Source organism: Rhinatrema bivittatum, chromosome 6 (assembly GCF_901001135.1).
Source record: "Rhinatrema bivittatum chromosome 6, aRhiBiv1.1, whole genome shotgun sequence".
Classification (NCBI taxonomy): Eukaryota; Metazoa; Chordata; class Amphibia; order Gymnophiona; family Rhinatrematidae; genus Rhinatrema; species Rhinatrema bivittatum.
The window spans coordinates 330,595,004-330,608,329 of record NC_042620.1 but is presented as its reverse complement, the minus strand read 5'-3'; the positions used below and the strand labels follow the sequence as shown (position 1 = coordinate 330,608,329).

The 13,326-nt window shown below is 41.4% G+C and overlaps 1 protein-coding gene across 1 annotated transcript in view; it reads left to right on the top strand.

The window, feature by feature from the left end:
- The window catches only part of CHIC1 (cysteine rich hydrophobic domain 1), a 69,639-nt gene that overhangs the window by 16,618 nt on the left and 39,695 nt on the right, over positions 1–13,326 (top strand). Inside the window, exon 2 of the mRNA XM_029607690.1 lies at positions 9,084–9,138. Coding sequence (XP_029463550.1) covers positions 9,084–9,138 — 55 coding nt within the window. The remainder of the gene's footprint in view (positions 1–9,083; positions 9,139–13,326) is intronic.

Genomic DNA, 13,326 nt, shown 5'->3' with positions numbered 1-13,326 from the left:
ACCCAGACCCATGCAGAGCAGAGAGAAAGGGCCCTACCTTGAAATGCCTAAAAGGAGCCCCTAGGGCTGCAATTTCCTCTGCTCCCATGCCCACCCCTGGTTCCCCGGAAGGAGTTTGCTCAGGGGACATCTGAGAGCAGCAACGACTCCCAAGCTTCCGTGTTCCTCAGAGGAGGAAGAGTCAGCCAGAGTGCGGCTGTTCCACAGAGAGGAGCTATCAGCTCTTATTTACCAGTATGTTAACATTCACTGGGCACAAAGGGGGCTTTTCCCTTGTATGAAGCCTTAAAACGCATAGTCCCAATAGAATGGGATACTCCACACAGGGGTTTCAAAGAAGCAGAGTTATGGGGAAATTATACCCCCCCCCCCCCTTCCTGTGGAGGAGAAAAATAATCTCATAGATCTCAAAGGTGAATGTGCTAGTGTTGGCTGTGACCTGTAAAACTACTATCCCAGTAGGAGGAAGAATGGCATTAAAAGACCACCGAATAGGAAAATCGAGGCTATCCTAAAGCAAGCCTTTACAGTGGGAGCTATGGTATTGCAAGCCTTGCTAGGCAAAGGATACATAGCCCAAGCAGTGTTATGTTGGATACAGTAGCTACCCGAGAGTACAGAGACGGCCCCCTTAGAATCGAGGGGTGGCTTTTCTGTTTGATGTAACACTACTAACCTCCCAGTTTTCCCCACCGTGAACTTCAAGTAATCACAGAATTGATCTGGTTCTATCACAGCTCTAGTTAATGTAACAATTCATATATCCAGAACCTTTGAGGATGAAATCTTCAATCCAAATGAATTCATAGCATGATCCGATCACGGACTGGTGACCACAGAAGGTAGCAATAACATGTCCTTTTGCACAGTCTCTTGACAATAACAGTCTCCTTTTGCACAGTCTCTTGACAAAATATTCAGATAGTCTGGTGTAGCAAACATGATAAGAGGCATGTGGCATCTTATAGACTAACCAATTTATAGAAGTACGAGCTTTCCAGGTCAGAGTTTACATTGTCAGATGATTCAAAGCTGGTTCAAAATAATATTCCATTTCTTATGCCATGTTTCAGTGATCAGGAGCATATTCAGCTTATATTGTGAAATAAAATCCATAATATATTTATCTATATTAGTAACTGACTTTGTGGTGTTATGGAATTGAGCTGATTAGTTGCAAACACAGAGAGTTTGAGAGACTTCTTTCAATTGGCAGCAAAGCAAAAGCATTAGGGAAGAAACAATGCCTTAATTATTTCTGGTACCCGACAATTCCTATCTCTTATTTGTTGTGACCCTTAAAAGATTCATATAGCAGCCTTTTTTGGAATCCCAGATTGGATCTTTGATCGAGTTTGAATCTTTCCAATTGGGGTGCAAAGTTTTGTATTGGGCATAGATATTAAGGAAGTGATTCATGCTTTTATTTCTTACTGCAGTAGCATTCAGCGCACCCCTAATACTATCTTCTACAAATTAACTGAAGTATTTGCTAGAACTCAACCTTGCATATGTCCCCATCCCATTTATAAACTGTATTGACTACCATTTTGCTAGTGCATGTACTTCAAGATCTTTAACGTCCTGAATCAGATTGATCTTGTATGCCTAAGTATCAGCTGCACCATCCTGCCTTTCAAGGTTTGCGTTAGAGAGCCTAATATGCTCCCAAACGTGTTATAGTCATTTGGCATGTCTGTATATTTGAAACGGATTAGACCCTAGCACTCAAGTCATTTTTGAGGTGGGATTTGTAATGCGGGAAAGAGTTTTAAAGACAAAGTCACTAGTTGATCATTTCAGCAAGGAAGGATGAGTAATTCTACTGCTGGTTCATTTGATTAGGGGGTGGAGAGAAGAGCGGAATTAAAAGATGGAAGGGTGACAAATTTAAATAATGTCACTAAGTTAAGTGAAAACAAATCTAGAGTGGATTTTGATAACAAGAATAGAAATAAACATGACTACTATCTCTGAGGGATGAGATGATATGGCCTTGCTTTCCAAAATAGATTTGGAGGCAGTTTGCAACATGATTGATATAATGGACTAGAAATTTTTGTTTTTCAATTTCTAACTGGATTTATTCCAAGTTTCCAGTTAGTAATAATTCTGAATTGAATCTCCAGAGGCTGCCTTTGGTTTTATATTTAGTATTTTTCCAGTAGAGATCCAGTAGAAAAGACACAAAACTGTAAACAGTGAATCAGAAAAAGACCTAGACAGATTGTCTGTGTTTCTGTGTGAGCTAAACATTTAATGATTAGAGACTCCATGTATTTATTATAAAGGAACTTTGAGGTTGTCATTCAATCAGGTTCCTGGATAGGCATGCTCCTAGTCCTCTGTTACATATATCTTTATTGAAATGTATTAATTGTTCATGCTGGATGTCCTAAGCAATGTACTGTAAAACATACATCTAAATCTGTATATAATATCTATAAAAATAAACAACTAAAACAGAACACAGAAAAGGCATATATCCTTGTCACATGAGAACTCGGAGCATGTACACTAGTTTTAAAAAGGTGCATTTTCAACGTTGTTTTAAAGGTCTTATTACAATCCAATAAACGCAAGGCCTCTGGTAATGAGTTCCATAGTGTGGGGGCTGCTATAGAGAAGGCAGACTCTCTTGTTTTCCATAAGGTGTGCCTGCCATATTGATGGTATGTCTATCAAATCTCTCTGCGAGGATCTTAAAGCAAATATGTGGGTCAATAAATGCGAAATAATGCATTAAACCAGGGTGAGTTGCAGAAGTTGATTAGCTTGAAGACTGTCATACTGACTTTATATTGTATGTGCTGGTCAATGGGAAGCCAATATAAGTCAATTAATACTAGGGAGTTTTCCATTGATAAGCAGGAATTAGCCATGCCGCATGGGTGACGACATAAGAAGGCACTTTGCAGCAGCCTCCAGATACAGGACCAGGCTGTACCTCAGCCACTGATATTTTCCTCTGGTGACCTAGTATGATCTGTCCTCGCGTACTAAAACCCATGCGATTTTTCTCATCGGCAGCCTTTGACGAACGCATGGACCAGAAGGATTTGCGAGGCTCTCTTCTCTGTCGCACTCTGATGCATTGACAGCAATGCAAATGGTGGTAGAGCTTGTCCTCAAAACCCTCAGAGATCCGACCAGCATCAAATCATTTATGTTGCCTTGAGACAGAATACCAGCAATGCTGTGGGCTGTACCAAGTGCATTAAGGGATTCATTAGCATTGGAAGCTTTCCCAGTGCCCCATAGTGTCTTGGAATCTAGGCCACAGCAGCCATCTGGGAGTCCTTCTGTTGACATGATTGACGCGGTGCATCCTTGAACCCCTTCACCAGTTGTAACTTTTGAAACTGTGTCTGAGGAGTTGAATTATTTATATGGTTCTGGGGATTTCTCTAATTGGGCGGTGTCCTTAGGCCTCCCTTTAGATCTCTATCTCTATCTTCCACAAGCAAGAACTAAAGCCTCCAGAAGATCTCTCGTTTTGAGATTTCATGAAGATTTGGCTAAAACCATCCTGTTTGAGTTGGAGGTAGGAGGAAAACCAAAGCTTCAATATTTAGTTTCCCCTTTATCATTTTGGTCACCCTTCTCTGTACTTTTTCTACTTCTGGTATATCTTTTTTGGGATGTGATCAGAATTGCACGCAATACTCAAGATGAGGTCTCACCATGGAGCGATACAGAGGCATTATGACATTCTCTGTTTTATTCTCCATTCCTTTCCTGGTAATTCCTAGCATTCTATTTGCTTTCTTGGCTCAGCAGAAGATGTCAACGTATCCATGATGACACCTAGAACCTTTTCCTAGATGGTGACTCCCAGTTTGGTATCTTGCGTTGTGTAGCTATAATTTGCGTTGCTCTTCCCTGTGTGCATCACTTTGCACAGGTGGCATAGCCAGAACTGATTTTTTTTTTTTAGGTGGGCCCAAGGTTAACGTGGGCAAGTAGTAGGCATACAGGTGCGAGCTCTACTAATTGTATTCTTATCAACAAAGAATACCTTAACATGCACCCTCCAATGGACTTCTAAGTAGTCTTAAAATATTTTAACTCACTTATTTCAAGAACGTACCAAACCCGGCAAAAGAACCTTGAGCAATATCACAGTATTTCTTAACTTTGCAGACTATTTTTGTTTTTGATAGACAGCAGGTTTTGTTTGTGTGCCTTCAACATGTTTTATATAAGTTGCTGAACCAAAACAGATCATGCCCATGGGATTTCTCCCTGTTCCTGACATTCATGTAAGCCCTGGGCGGGATGGCTCCCCTAGACTGAACACAGAGCACATAGAAGGAGAAATGGGCCTGATCTGCTCTCAGATTCTCCACAGATAGTCTCACACATCTGAGTTCCAGGGTAGGAAGCTTAGCTTCAAGGCCCTTTTGCATTAAACCCAGTACCAGCCCCTCTTCTTTCTCTGTACACAGCACTGATAATAGTCACAGTGTATTACATTCAAAATCACACTGAGAAGCAATGTGTTTTCCAACTTCTTTACTCGTAGCTGATTAGATGACTGAAAAATATTTACAGCACTCAAATCAGATTTCAATGAATAATTAGGTGGTAGATTAATAAACTTGTAACCTCACTCTTCTAGCAAAGTCTCTGATTTTCTTTGGAAGCCAAGTCCTTACCGCTTGTCGTCCTGCTTTTGCCAGTTACTCAGATTGAAAATAGTTCAATCCTCCACTCCCAAATGTATTGCATCTTCTCTGCACCGTGGAATGATTAGAATAAAGTCCCAATAATTTATCAGAATGTAAGTCCCAATTCTCATACCTTCTGTGAGTCTTCTTAAATCCTTCTGAAAGTACCGAGTGGGCACTCCCTTCTCAAGTACTTCTCACCTGAGTTGGCAGCTTACATAGTTCCTGGACAGTATCTTCAGCATCATCTCCCTGCAAGGGACAGGATTCCACTCCTCGGGCTATTCCCAAGTGAAAGATGCTTCCTCCCAATAGAATGGAAACCGATTCCCAGATACCAAGGGCACGCCACTCCGGGTGGAACAACAATTAGTCTTTTACACAAAGGGGAAACCCCCCCCAAAAAATAAACGGGAAGAGTAGAAAAACTTCCTTGCCTCAAAACCGAGGTGACAGAACGACAGGCACTGTAAAGTGGAAACTCCTCGGCATTGGGTCACTAACAGGTCTGACAGTAAATATTACCCTGCCTCAAAGGGCTTATTTACTAAAGGTTTTCTCTCATTTTGTGTCTATGGGGGGGAAAATGCTTATTAAATAGAGCTGTGTGATTATGCTTGAGGCAATGGGGGATGAATTGACTTGCCCAAAGTCACAAGGAGTATTATGGGAGGAGCAGGACTTGAAGACTGGCTTCTCTGGTTTTCAGCCCTCCTGACCCTCTAACTACTAAGACTCTTCCTCCTCTTATCCAGGGCAGTTTTTGTCTCCCTCATTTGTAATGCACTGTCTTGGGCAGTTAGCTATACAAGATCCCCCACCTACTTCAAATCAGCAAAGTTTGTAATCATCTATCTACCAATATTAGTGTGGCCATTGCACAAATATCTGGCCTCTTAGGTTCCCTGCGTAGCTTGCCGGACAGACCTTGCTAGGTAAGCACCACTATCTTGTGATCATTTCTTTGCTATTTAAACATTAATTTTCTGGTAAAACATTGGTTAAAAACAACTATCAGAATACCTGAGAGATCCAAGACACACAGGATTAAAGATTTTTATTTGTAGATGAGAACTGTATTTGTAAAGGAAACAGTCTTGGTTAAGTTTGGACTCGGCACTGGGTGCTGTCATCTAGGAAGCTAACTTTCTATCCAGCTAAAAAGTTGGTCAGCTAAATAAGGGGGTTAAACGGAAGCGTTCCAGGGCAGGGACACTTGTTTAGCTAACTAAGGGGGTCATTCATCAAATCGTGTTAGGGCTCTAACGTATGCAATAAATATCGCATCGTGAAATGCGTGTGCAGATTTGAAAAATGTATTCAAGTGGGAGGAGTTTGGACAGAATAAATGGAAATGAGGGATGTTTAATGTTGCGTGCGATCCCGTAATGCATGCTATTGTGGGATTTAATGCTGGAAATAACTTTTTTTTCCTGGCGTTATGCCTGCGATAGCTGGGCGTTTCGGGGGAGGGGAGAGAAAGAGAGAGAGCGCCTCTGTGGAGGTCCACTGATTTGTGAACTTTTTATACCCCTGTAAGAGGGGCCATTATGAACTCGGGGTGAGGTTTGTGGGGTGAGTTGGGTTTTGGGGGCCAGTTTAACATGCACAGTCATATTTGCGAACAGCACGTGTTCTCTCATGGTACAAATCTACTCTTCTTTCACCTTTCATCACTCCAAATCACATTAAATCTTCACGGATGGTAACTCTGCTGTTCGTAAGTATGACTGTGCATGTGAAATAGCCCCTCCCCACAAACCTTGATACTGCGCATTATCTGGATAAGTCTAGGACTGCTATTCAGCTGTCATAAAGTTAGCTGGATAAATTTATCTGGCTACCTATAAAATAGTTGATTATATTCAGCAGCGTGGCTGTACCGCTAAATAACTTGGCCAGGTTAGCCAGATAAACGTATTTAGCTCTTGTGCATTCAGTGGCTGAATATCCGCCCTGCTGGGGATTTTTCATATGTCCAAAGATAGTTACTGCAGTAATATACTCTTGGCTATTGTGTTTAATTTGAATTCATTATACTGTTGGCTTAGTCATACAGCGCAAGTTGGAAATCACACCCGTTAATTTTATATATTGTACTTTGAAGGTGAATCTTGGTGCTTATTTTCCTTATGGGCTTGTGTTTGTCTCGGTAGAATTTTAAAGTTATCTTTAATTAGTGAATTTCTATACTCTTATTTTTTTTGCTTTGCTATGTTTTATGCGACCTTTTAGGAGCCGAAAGTAAGTTAAACACAGTTGGGTCCAGGACATTTTCTGTGTAGGTCCTGTGCAGTGGAATGAGCTGCCTTATGGGCGAGGAAGTGAGAAGACTATCTATTATGAAAACTAAAGTATTTTTGTTTTTTTTTTTTTTGCAAGCCTGTTCTGTATAGGGTCACAGTTAGTTAATAGCAACATTTTGGTATATGGTGTATATGACTGATTTTAATATTTTATTGTATTTTGTGTTTATAGGTCAGAATTGTGTTTTAATTGTGTGTGTGTGTTGTAATCTACATTGGACAATTTGCAGATTTATGGAATAGAATATTTATTAAATAAATAATCATCACAGCCTAACTACTAGTTAACACATTTGTCAAGATGAGAGAGAAATCTTCAGTTATCTTATGAAGGGTATCCTGCTCCTCTGAAGAGGAAAGAAGGTCATATTTACAGCAAACTTCATGTCAGGCAGCTGCATTCATTTCTACATCTAGTTAGAACTGGGAGAATTCTGCACTACTGTGGAGCGCAGAATTTGCGCAGAATTCCCCTCCTCCCGAGCAGAATTGCCATTTTCTTTGCAGAATTTGGCAGAGGAGACCCTAGCATGCTGCGAGCGGAGCACGCGAAGATGAAGGCCCCCGGCGCGCCACCAGACGCGCGCTCTACTTATGGCAAAGATGAAGGCCCTAGCATGCCGTTCGTGGCAAAATTGAAGGCCTCCGTGAGAGTGAATGTGTGTGTGAGAGGGGGGAGAGAGCATGGGAGATGGGGGCAGGGGATGTTTGAGTGTGGGTTTCAGAGAGAGGGAGCCTATATGAGCAGAGTGTGAAGGAGTGTGTGTGAGAGACTGGGAGCTGGTGTGCATGAAAAAGGGATCGTGTGTATGTGAGGGTGCTAGCCTGTGTGAAGAGATTGTGTATGTGTGAGACAGAGCCTGTGTGAAGGGATTGTGTATGGGTGAGACAGAGCCTGTGTGAAGGGCTGCATGAGAGAGAGACATAGGTAGACTGTGTGTGTGGGTGTGTATGCAAGAGAGAGGACCCTGTATGAGGGGATGTGTATGTGAGAGTGAGGGAGCCTGTATAAGGGGATGTGTGTGAGAGAGTGAGGGAGCCTGTATGAGGGGATGTGTGTGTGTGTGTGAGAGAGTGAGGGAGCCTGTATGAGGGGATGTGTGTGTGTGTGTGTGAGAGAGTGAGGGAACCTGTATGAGGGGGTGTGTATGTGAGAGTGAGGGAGCCTGTATAAGGGATGTGTGTGTGTGAGAGAGTGAGGGAGCCTGTATGAGGGGGGGTGTATGTGCACTAGAGAGAGGGAGCCTGTGTGTGAGAGAGGGAGGGACAGAGGGAGCCTGTGTGAGGGGCAGTACTGAGAAAGGGGTCAAACTCTGGGACTGGCGATAGTGGAAGGGGTTGAGCCTAGAGGTGGAGGGGAGAGATACTGGCAGGTGGAGGAGTTGGGGCCTGAGAGGGTAAAGTGGCCAGGGGAGTAGGGAGAGCGCGTGGACGGGACACTCTTACAGTGAATTTCTAGGGAAATTCTGCTCAGAATATTTAAAATTCTGCATCTCTAAGTAATAACTTTTTTCTGTATTAATTGAAAATGTCCTGTAAATGGTGTTGTTTTGAGCAATATAAAGTTTGCAGAATTCCCCCAGGAGTAATCTTCTTGACTTGGGAGGTCAAGGAAGAAATCCTCCTTTGAGTTTCCTCCGAGGATTTCCTGTTTCCAGTTATTGTTCAAGATCTCCTACAACTTTCATTTGAATCGAGTCTTGGAAACGGCACTGAGCTTGCTCACCACCTGCTTTCCTTGATGGTACTTAATAACAGCAGTGATAAGGGTATTTTTTTAATTGCTTTAAAGGCCTGCATAATGTCCCTTCTGAACCTGGCGCCATGTTTTGTTTCAAGTGGTTTAGTTATACATGGGGGAAAATAATTTGTGTTTGGGACACAGGATTAGTAGTGGTGAACTTATGGGTCATACTTATAAATGCATATAGGATGGTTATTAATTATTAAATCTATACTATGACATTAAAATATTGGTATACTGAAAATAAAAAAATATATTCCCCCATGTTAGCCTTATATTTCATGTTTGCCTCATATGTATAATTTAAGATGTGAAACAAAATCAGAGTGGATAAAACTGGATTATTTGTATTTCTTTTTAAAGGTTTGGCTTGAGCAACAAGTTTGACCCCGAATTCCCTTCTATTCTGACAGGGAAGGTAAGTGGATTTACCCAAGGTTTTCTAAAATGGGGTAAAAGTAAATTCTTAAGTTTTTTTCGGAACGGTATTGATATTAAAGAGAGAGTAATTGAGAGACAGGTCTTTAAAGCACTGAATTATATTGGATTGATTTTCTTGCACGTCAGCATGTACTTTGGGTTTTTCTTTTTCACTTTCACCAGGCGTTGTATTCCTACAAAGAAGGAAGCTCTGCAGTGTCATTTGGTTAAAATAAAGGCTGATAGGTGTTGATCATAAGTGCATATACATCTGTATTTGGTGTTTAATGCAGGTTTCTTGCTGCAAATCTTTTAATCTTGTTATTTTGGGACAAAAGAGGGGTGCTTGTTTTTTTGGGGTTTTTTTCACCTTATCTCCAGCGACAACTTCTACTGGGGAAAGTTACCTTTTGATCTATGGCACAAAAGCACAGACTTGCTCCAGGTGACAAGAAAATGAGAGGCACTGAACCTTAAGGAAAGACAGGGAAGGTTTCCTGCCCTGAGCTTTAAACAAAAAAAAAAAAGGTTCCTACCGAGAGATTAGCCTGCAATGCAGGGAAGTATAGGGCAATAAAGTGCGCCCCTCTGTATTGTGATCTAACATGACAGGTGATTGATTACCTTGGATTCCTGATGACCGAAGGAGGCAGATCCAGCCTGCTGGGCTTTGCTCAGGCCTTTCCTCTATTTGCAGTGTCTCTTGCATCCTGTTGTAAAATATTACAGCCCCCCTTTTAAAGATGTTTAAAAAGGAATGAGAGATGCCCGAAGGAAATGTCCCTTTACAATGTGGACTGTACAGCCAGAAGCTGTATGCTTATCATTCTTTCTTTTGAAGACACAAACAAAAACTCTCCAAGTAACTACATTAGCCAGTTCCAAGGTTTTCCTAAAGCATTCCTGATTGCCTGAATCAGGATGTTACTTCATTTTGTGGCCTTTAAACTTAAAATGTAAATCAACACTATTGTAGGAAGTTTGACACACACATTAGTATCCAGGTTTTTGCAAATAACTTTACTTACTGCATTAGTACACTACTTGCAAAGTAATTTAATGCTCTGACTTTCCTCCAGACAAATAGCAGATAATAACTTTTAATTGGATTAAACTTGTATATTTGAAACTAGTTTTCTGGAATTGCAGTGTTCATCAGAGGTCAATGTAGTAAAGAGGAAATGTCAGATGAATTTGATTTCCTGATTAACCCACAAAATAGGAACTATATGGAATCATGATATAATGAGAGTTAAAGTAGCACTCACTGCCTTTGAAGCTGCTTGAAAGGAAAAATGTACGTGATTTGCTGGTTAGGCATAGTAGTACTTGTAAACCATTTGCCTATTTGACCTGTTCCACACTTTAAAAGCATTTTCACAACTATTTTTTGATACTTTTGCTCACAGATGGAATGAGACCAGCCACTGCTGATCTCTCCAATCATGAGATATTTTCATTAACTTCTCTCAGTGCTCTGGCAGTTTCATCAGAGTATCTTCACACTGCTAAAGTCACGTTGTCACATATGTGCCTGCTTTGACTTTCAGATCATGTGTGCTCAGTTTACCATTTAATCTGTTACCGTTCCTGGATGTACATTGCTCAATTAATACATCGTTCTCTGTTCATGACATGTTTTGTGTTGTGTAAGCTTTTCTTATGATTTACTGTGTATGTTGCCTGTAATCCACTGAATAGAAACTGTGGAAATAAATGTAAGAATACAGTCACTACCCCATTGTCAGATGCTGTGAGCAGGAAGAGCAAATGTCAAGTTAAACAATCCATTTTTACTGGGCAGTAGCTAGCAAACGGGGAAAAAATATTTAGCGTGCACATAAATGGAGTTTCATTTTCACAAAAGTGAAAGGCATTTGGCGGTGGTTTAAGAATTGAGGTATTTTATTTTATAGCTCTACCCCATAACCCAAATCAAATCTATTTTGTTGTTTGGTTTCTGAAGCTATCTTGCAAATTTATGGCCAGTTTAAGTTGTCATTAGCAAAGAGAGGTTGGATAGGAAAAGGAAAACATTTGTCTGTTTCGGTGTCTGGTAGATTTACTGTGAAATTAAGGCCAGTGACCTGCAAACATCACTGTATAATGTCTGGATCTTGTCAAAATAAATTATGAGCATGTGTGAATATTACAACTGTTCACGTTATTCATGTAAGGCATATTTGGATAGTGGATTAAGTCTTGTTTGATGAGGAAATGTAAATGATGGGGTTCATTTTAAATAGTTCTAAAAGGTAAACTAACCATGATTATTTATTTATTTATTGGGTTTTATATACCGGGGTTCCTGTGTGGGATACAGATCACCTCGGTTTACAGTGAACGGTAACTTTGCTCATGGGCTGTACATAGAACAATAGATAACAATGGAAAACAAGAACAGTAGAAAACTTCGCTCGTAGGCGATACCAGTAGGGTTGTGCACGGGAAAATGTATTTGGTTCATTTTTTTTGGTTCGGTTTCTTGTTTCATTTGATTTGGATCAGAAGAAGCTCATTCATTTAATTTGTTTCCATTAAAGTCAGTGGAGGAAGCAATGCATCCTATTTTTGACTCTTAACATTGAGGTTTTCCCATCCAAGTTTAACGAAATTTGCTGGCGGGCTTCAGTAGCAGAGGCAACGGCACCTCAAAACACCAAGAGTGGCATGAACACCCTACAACCCCAAAAGAGGAACAAAGGTCACAAACTATGGCATGAACAGCCTGAGCCACTGTGAGAAGGGGCAAAGTCACACAGATCATGGCATGAAAACTGCAGAACCCCAAAAGAGGGGCAATGCAGTGCAAAAAGTGGAAGAAATACCCCTGGGCGCCAACAGAGGCAAAGGTGCCAACAAAAGTAGCATAAATACCCCAAGGCATCATGAGAAGGCATAGGGCCCTAACAACAATGGCATGAACACCCTAAGGGGCATTAGGAGAGAGGTAAAACACACCAACAATGGAATGATCATCCTTTATTGCCGTAAGAGGGGTATGGTAGCAAGAGGAGTAGCATGATTACCTCGTAGACATTGAACGAGGTGTGAGGCAGCAAGAGGAATGGCTTCAACACTCCAAGATGCTGAACTAAAAGGTAGGCAGGAGGAGCAGATCTAGACAATGGGCAGAGGCAAGGCTTCAAAGATACCAAAGCATCCAGAAGGGCAAGAGAAGGTTTTTCTTTTGCTTTCTGAAAATATTTGGGTCATCACATCTTTATCTGCCATCTTTTACTGTTGTGTTCTCAGTCGACAAGCAGAGCTGGATTAGCCATGATGCAGGTGATGTCATCCACCAGTGATGGATGGATCTATCTCTGGGCTCAGTAAACTTTACTGTGCAAGAGTTAGTGCATGCACAGCCCCATGAAACCCTCATTCTGTTTTAGTCTGTGCTATCACATGGATGTCTGACACTCACTCGCTTTCTCTTGTATTTGTTTGCATGTTAAATTTTTCTCCTGCCTCGTTGCAGTCTCGTGTTTTTTTTTTTTCCTTGCTGCCTCTTAACAGCACTTTAAATACCATAGAAGAAAAAAAAGTTAGAAAATATCCAAGGAAATGCCAAAGCTGCTAGCAGCAGCTTCAAGGTCTGTATCTATGAATGCCAGATGTCTGTCATGGATTCTCATGAGGTTTGATATAAGTGTTTGGGCCCTGATCATAATATAGCTAATTGCTACAATTGTGGTCGTAGATCTCTTAGACTGGAGCAATCTCAAGCCTGGAAGATGTGGGACCTTAGAGTACTAAGGGTAAGCTCTGGCATGAGTCCAAACACCGGAATCTGTTCCCCCTGCTAGAGAAGGATGTTCTCAGGCTCCCAACACACAGAGCTAGATTGGGATTCTTTGCCCCTTTTTCTTCACTCTGCTGGAAAGGCTCCTCCTCCTCATGATACCAGCTGCTGGAACCCCCCTCCCCCCACCCCGTCAGTACCTAGAAAAGATGGTGTCTTTTCAGCACAAAAACCATCATTGCTATGATGCAGAAAGTCCCCATGGCACAACAAATCTTTTCTACCAGGGCCCCAATTCTTTCAGGGTGCTATCTGTAGCATTGACATGGAAACCACGGTAGTGGTGCTGATGCTGCTCTATCAGTGAGAGGAACTGTGGCGTCTGTAAGGAAAGCATCGGAACATTCAGCACAGAAGACTTTAGCAGAGGCCCCGGCACAG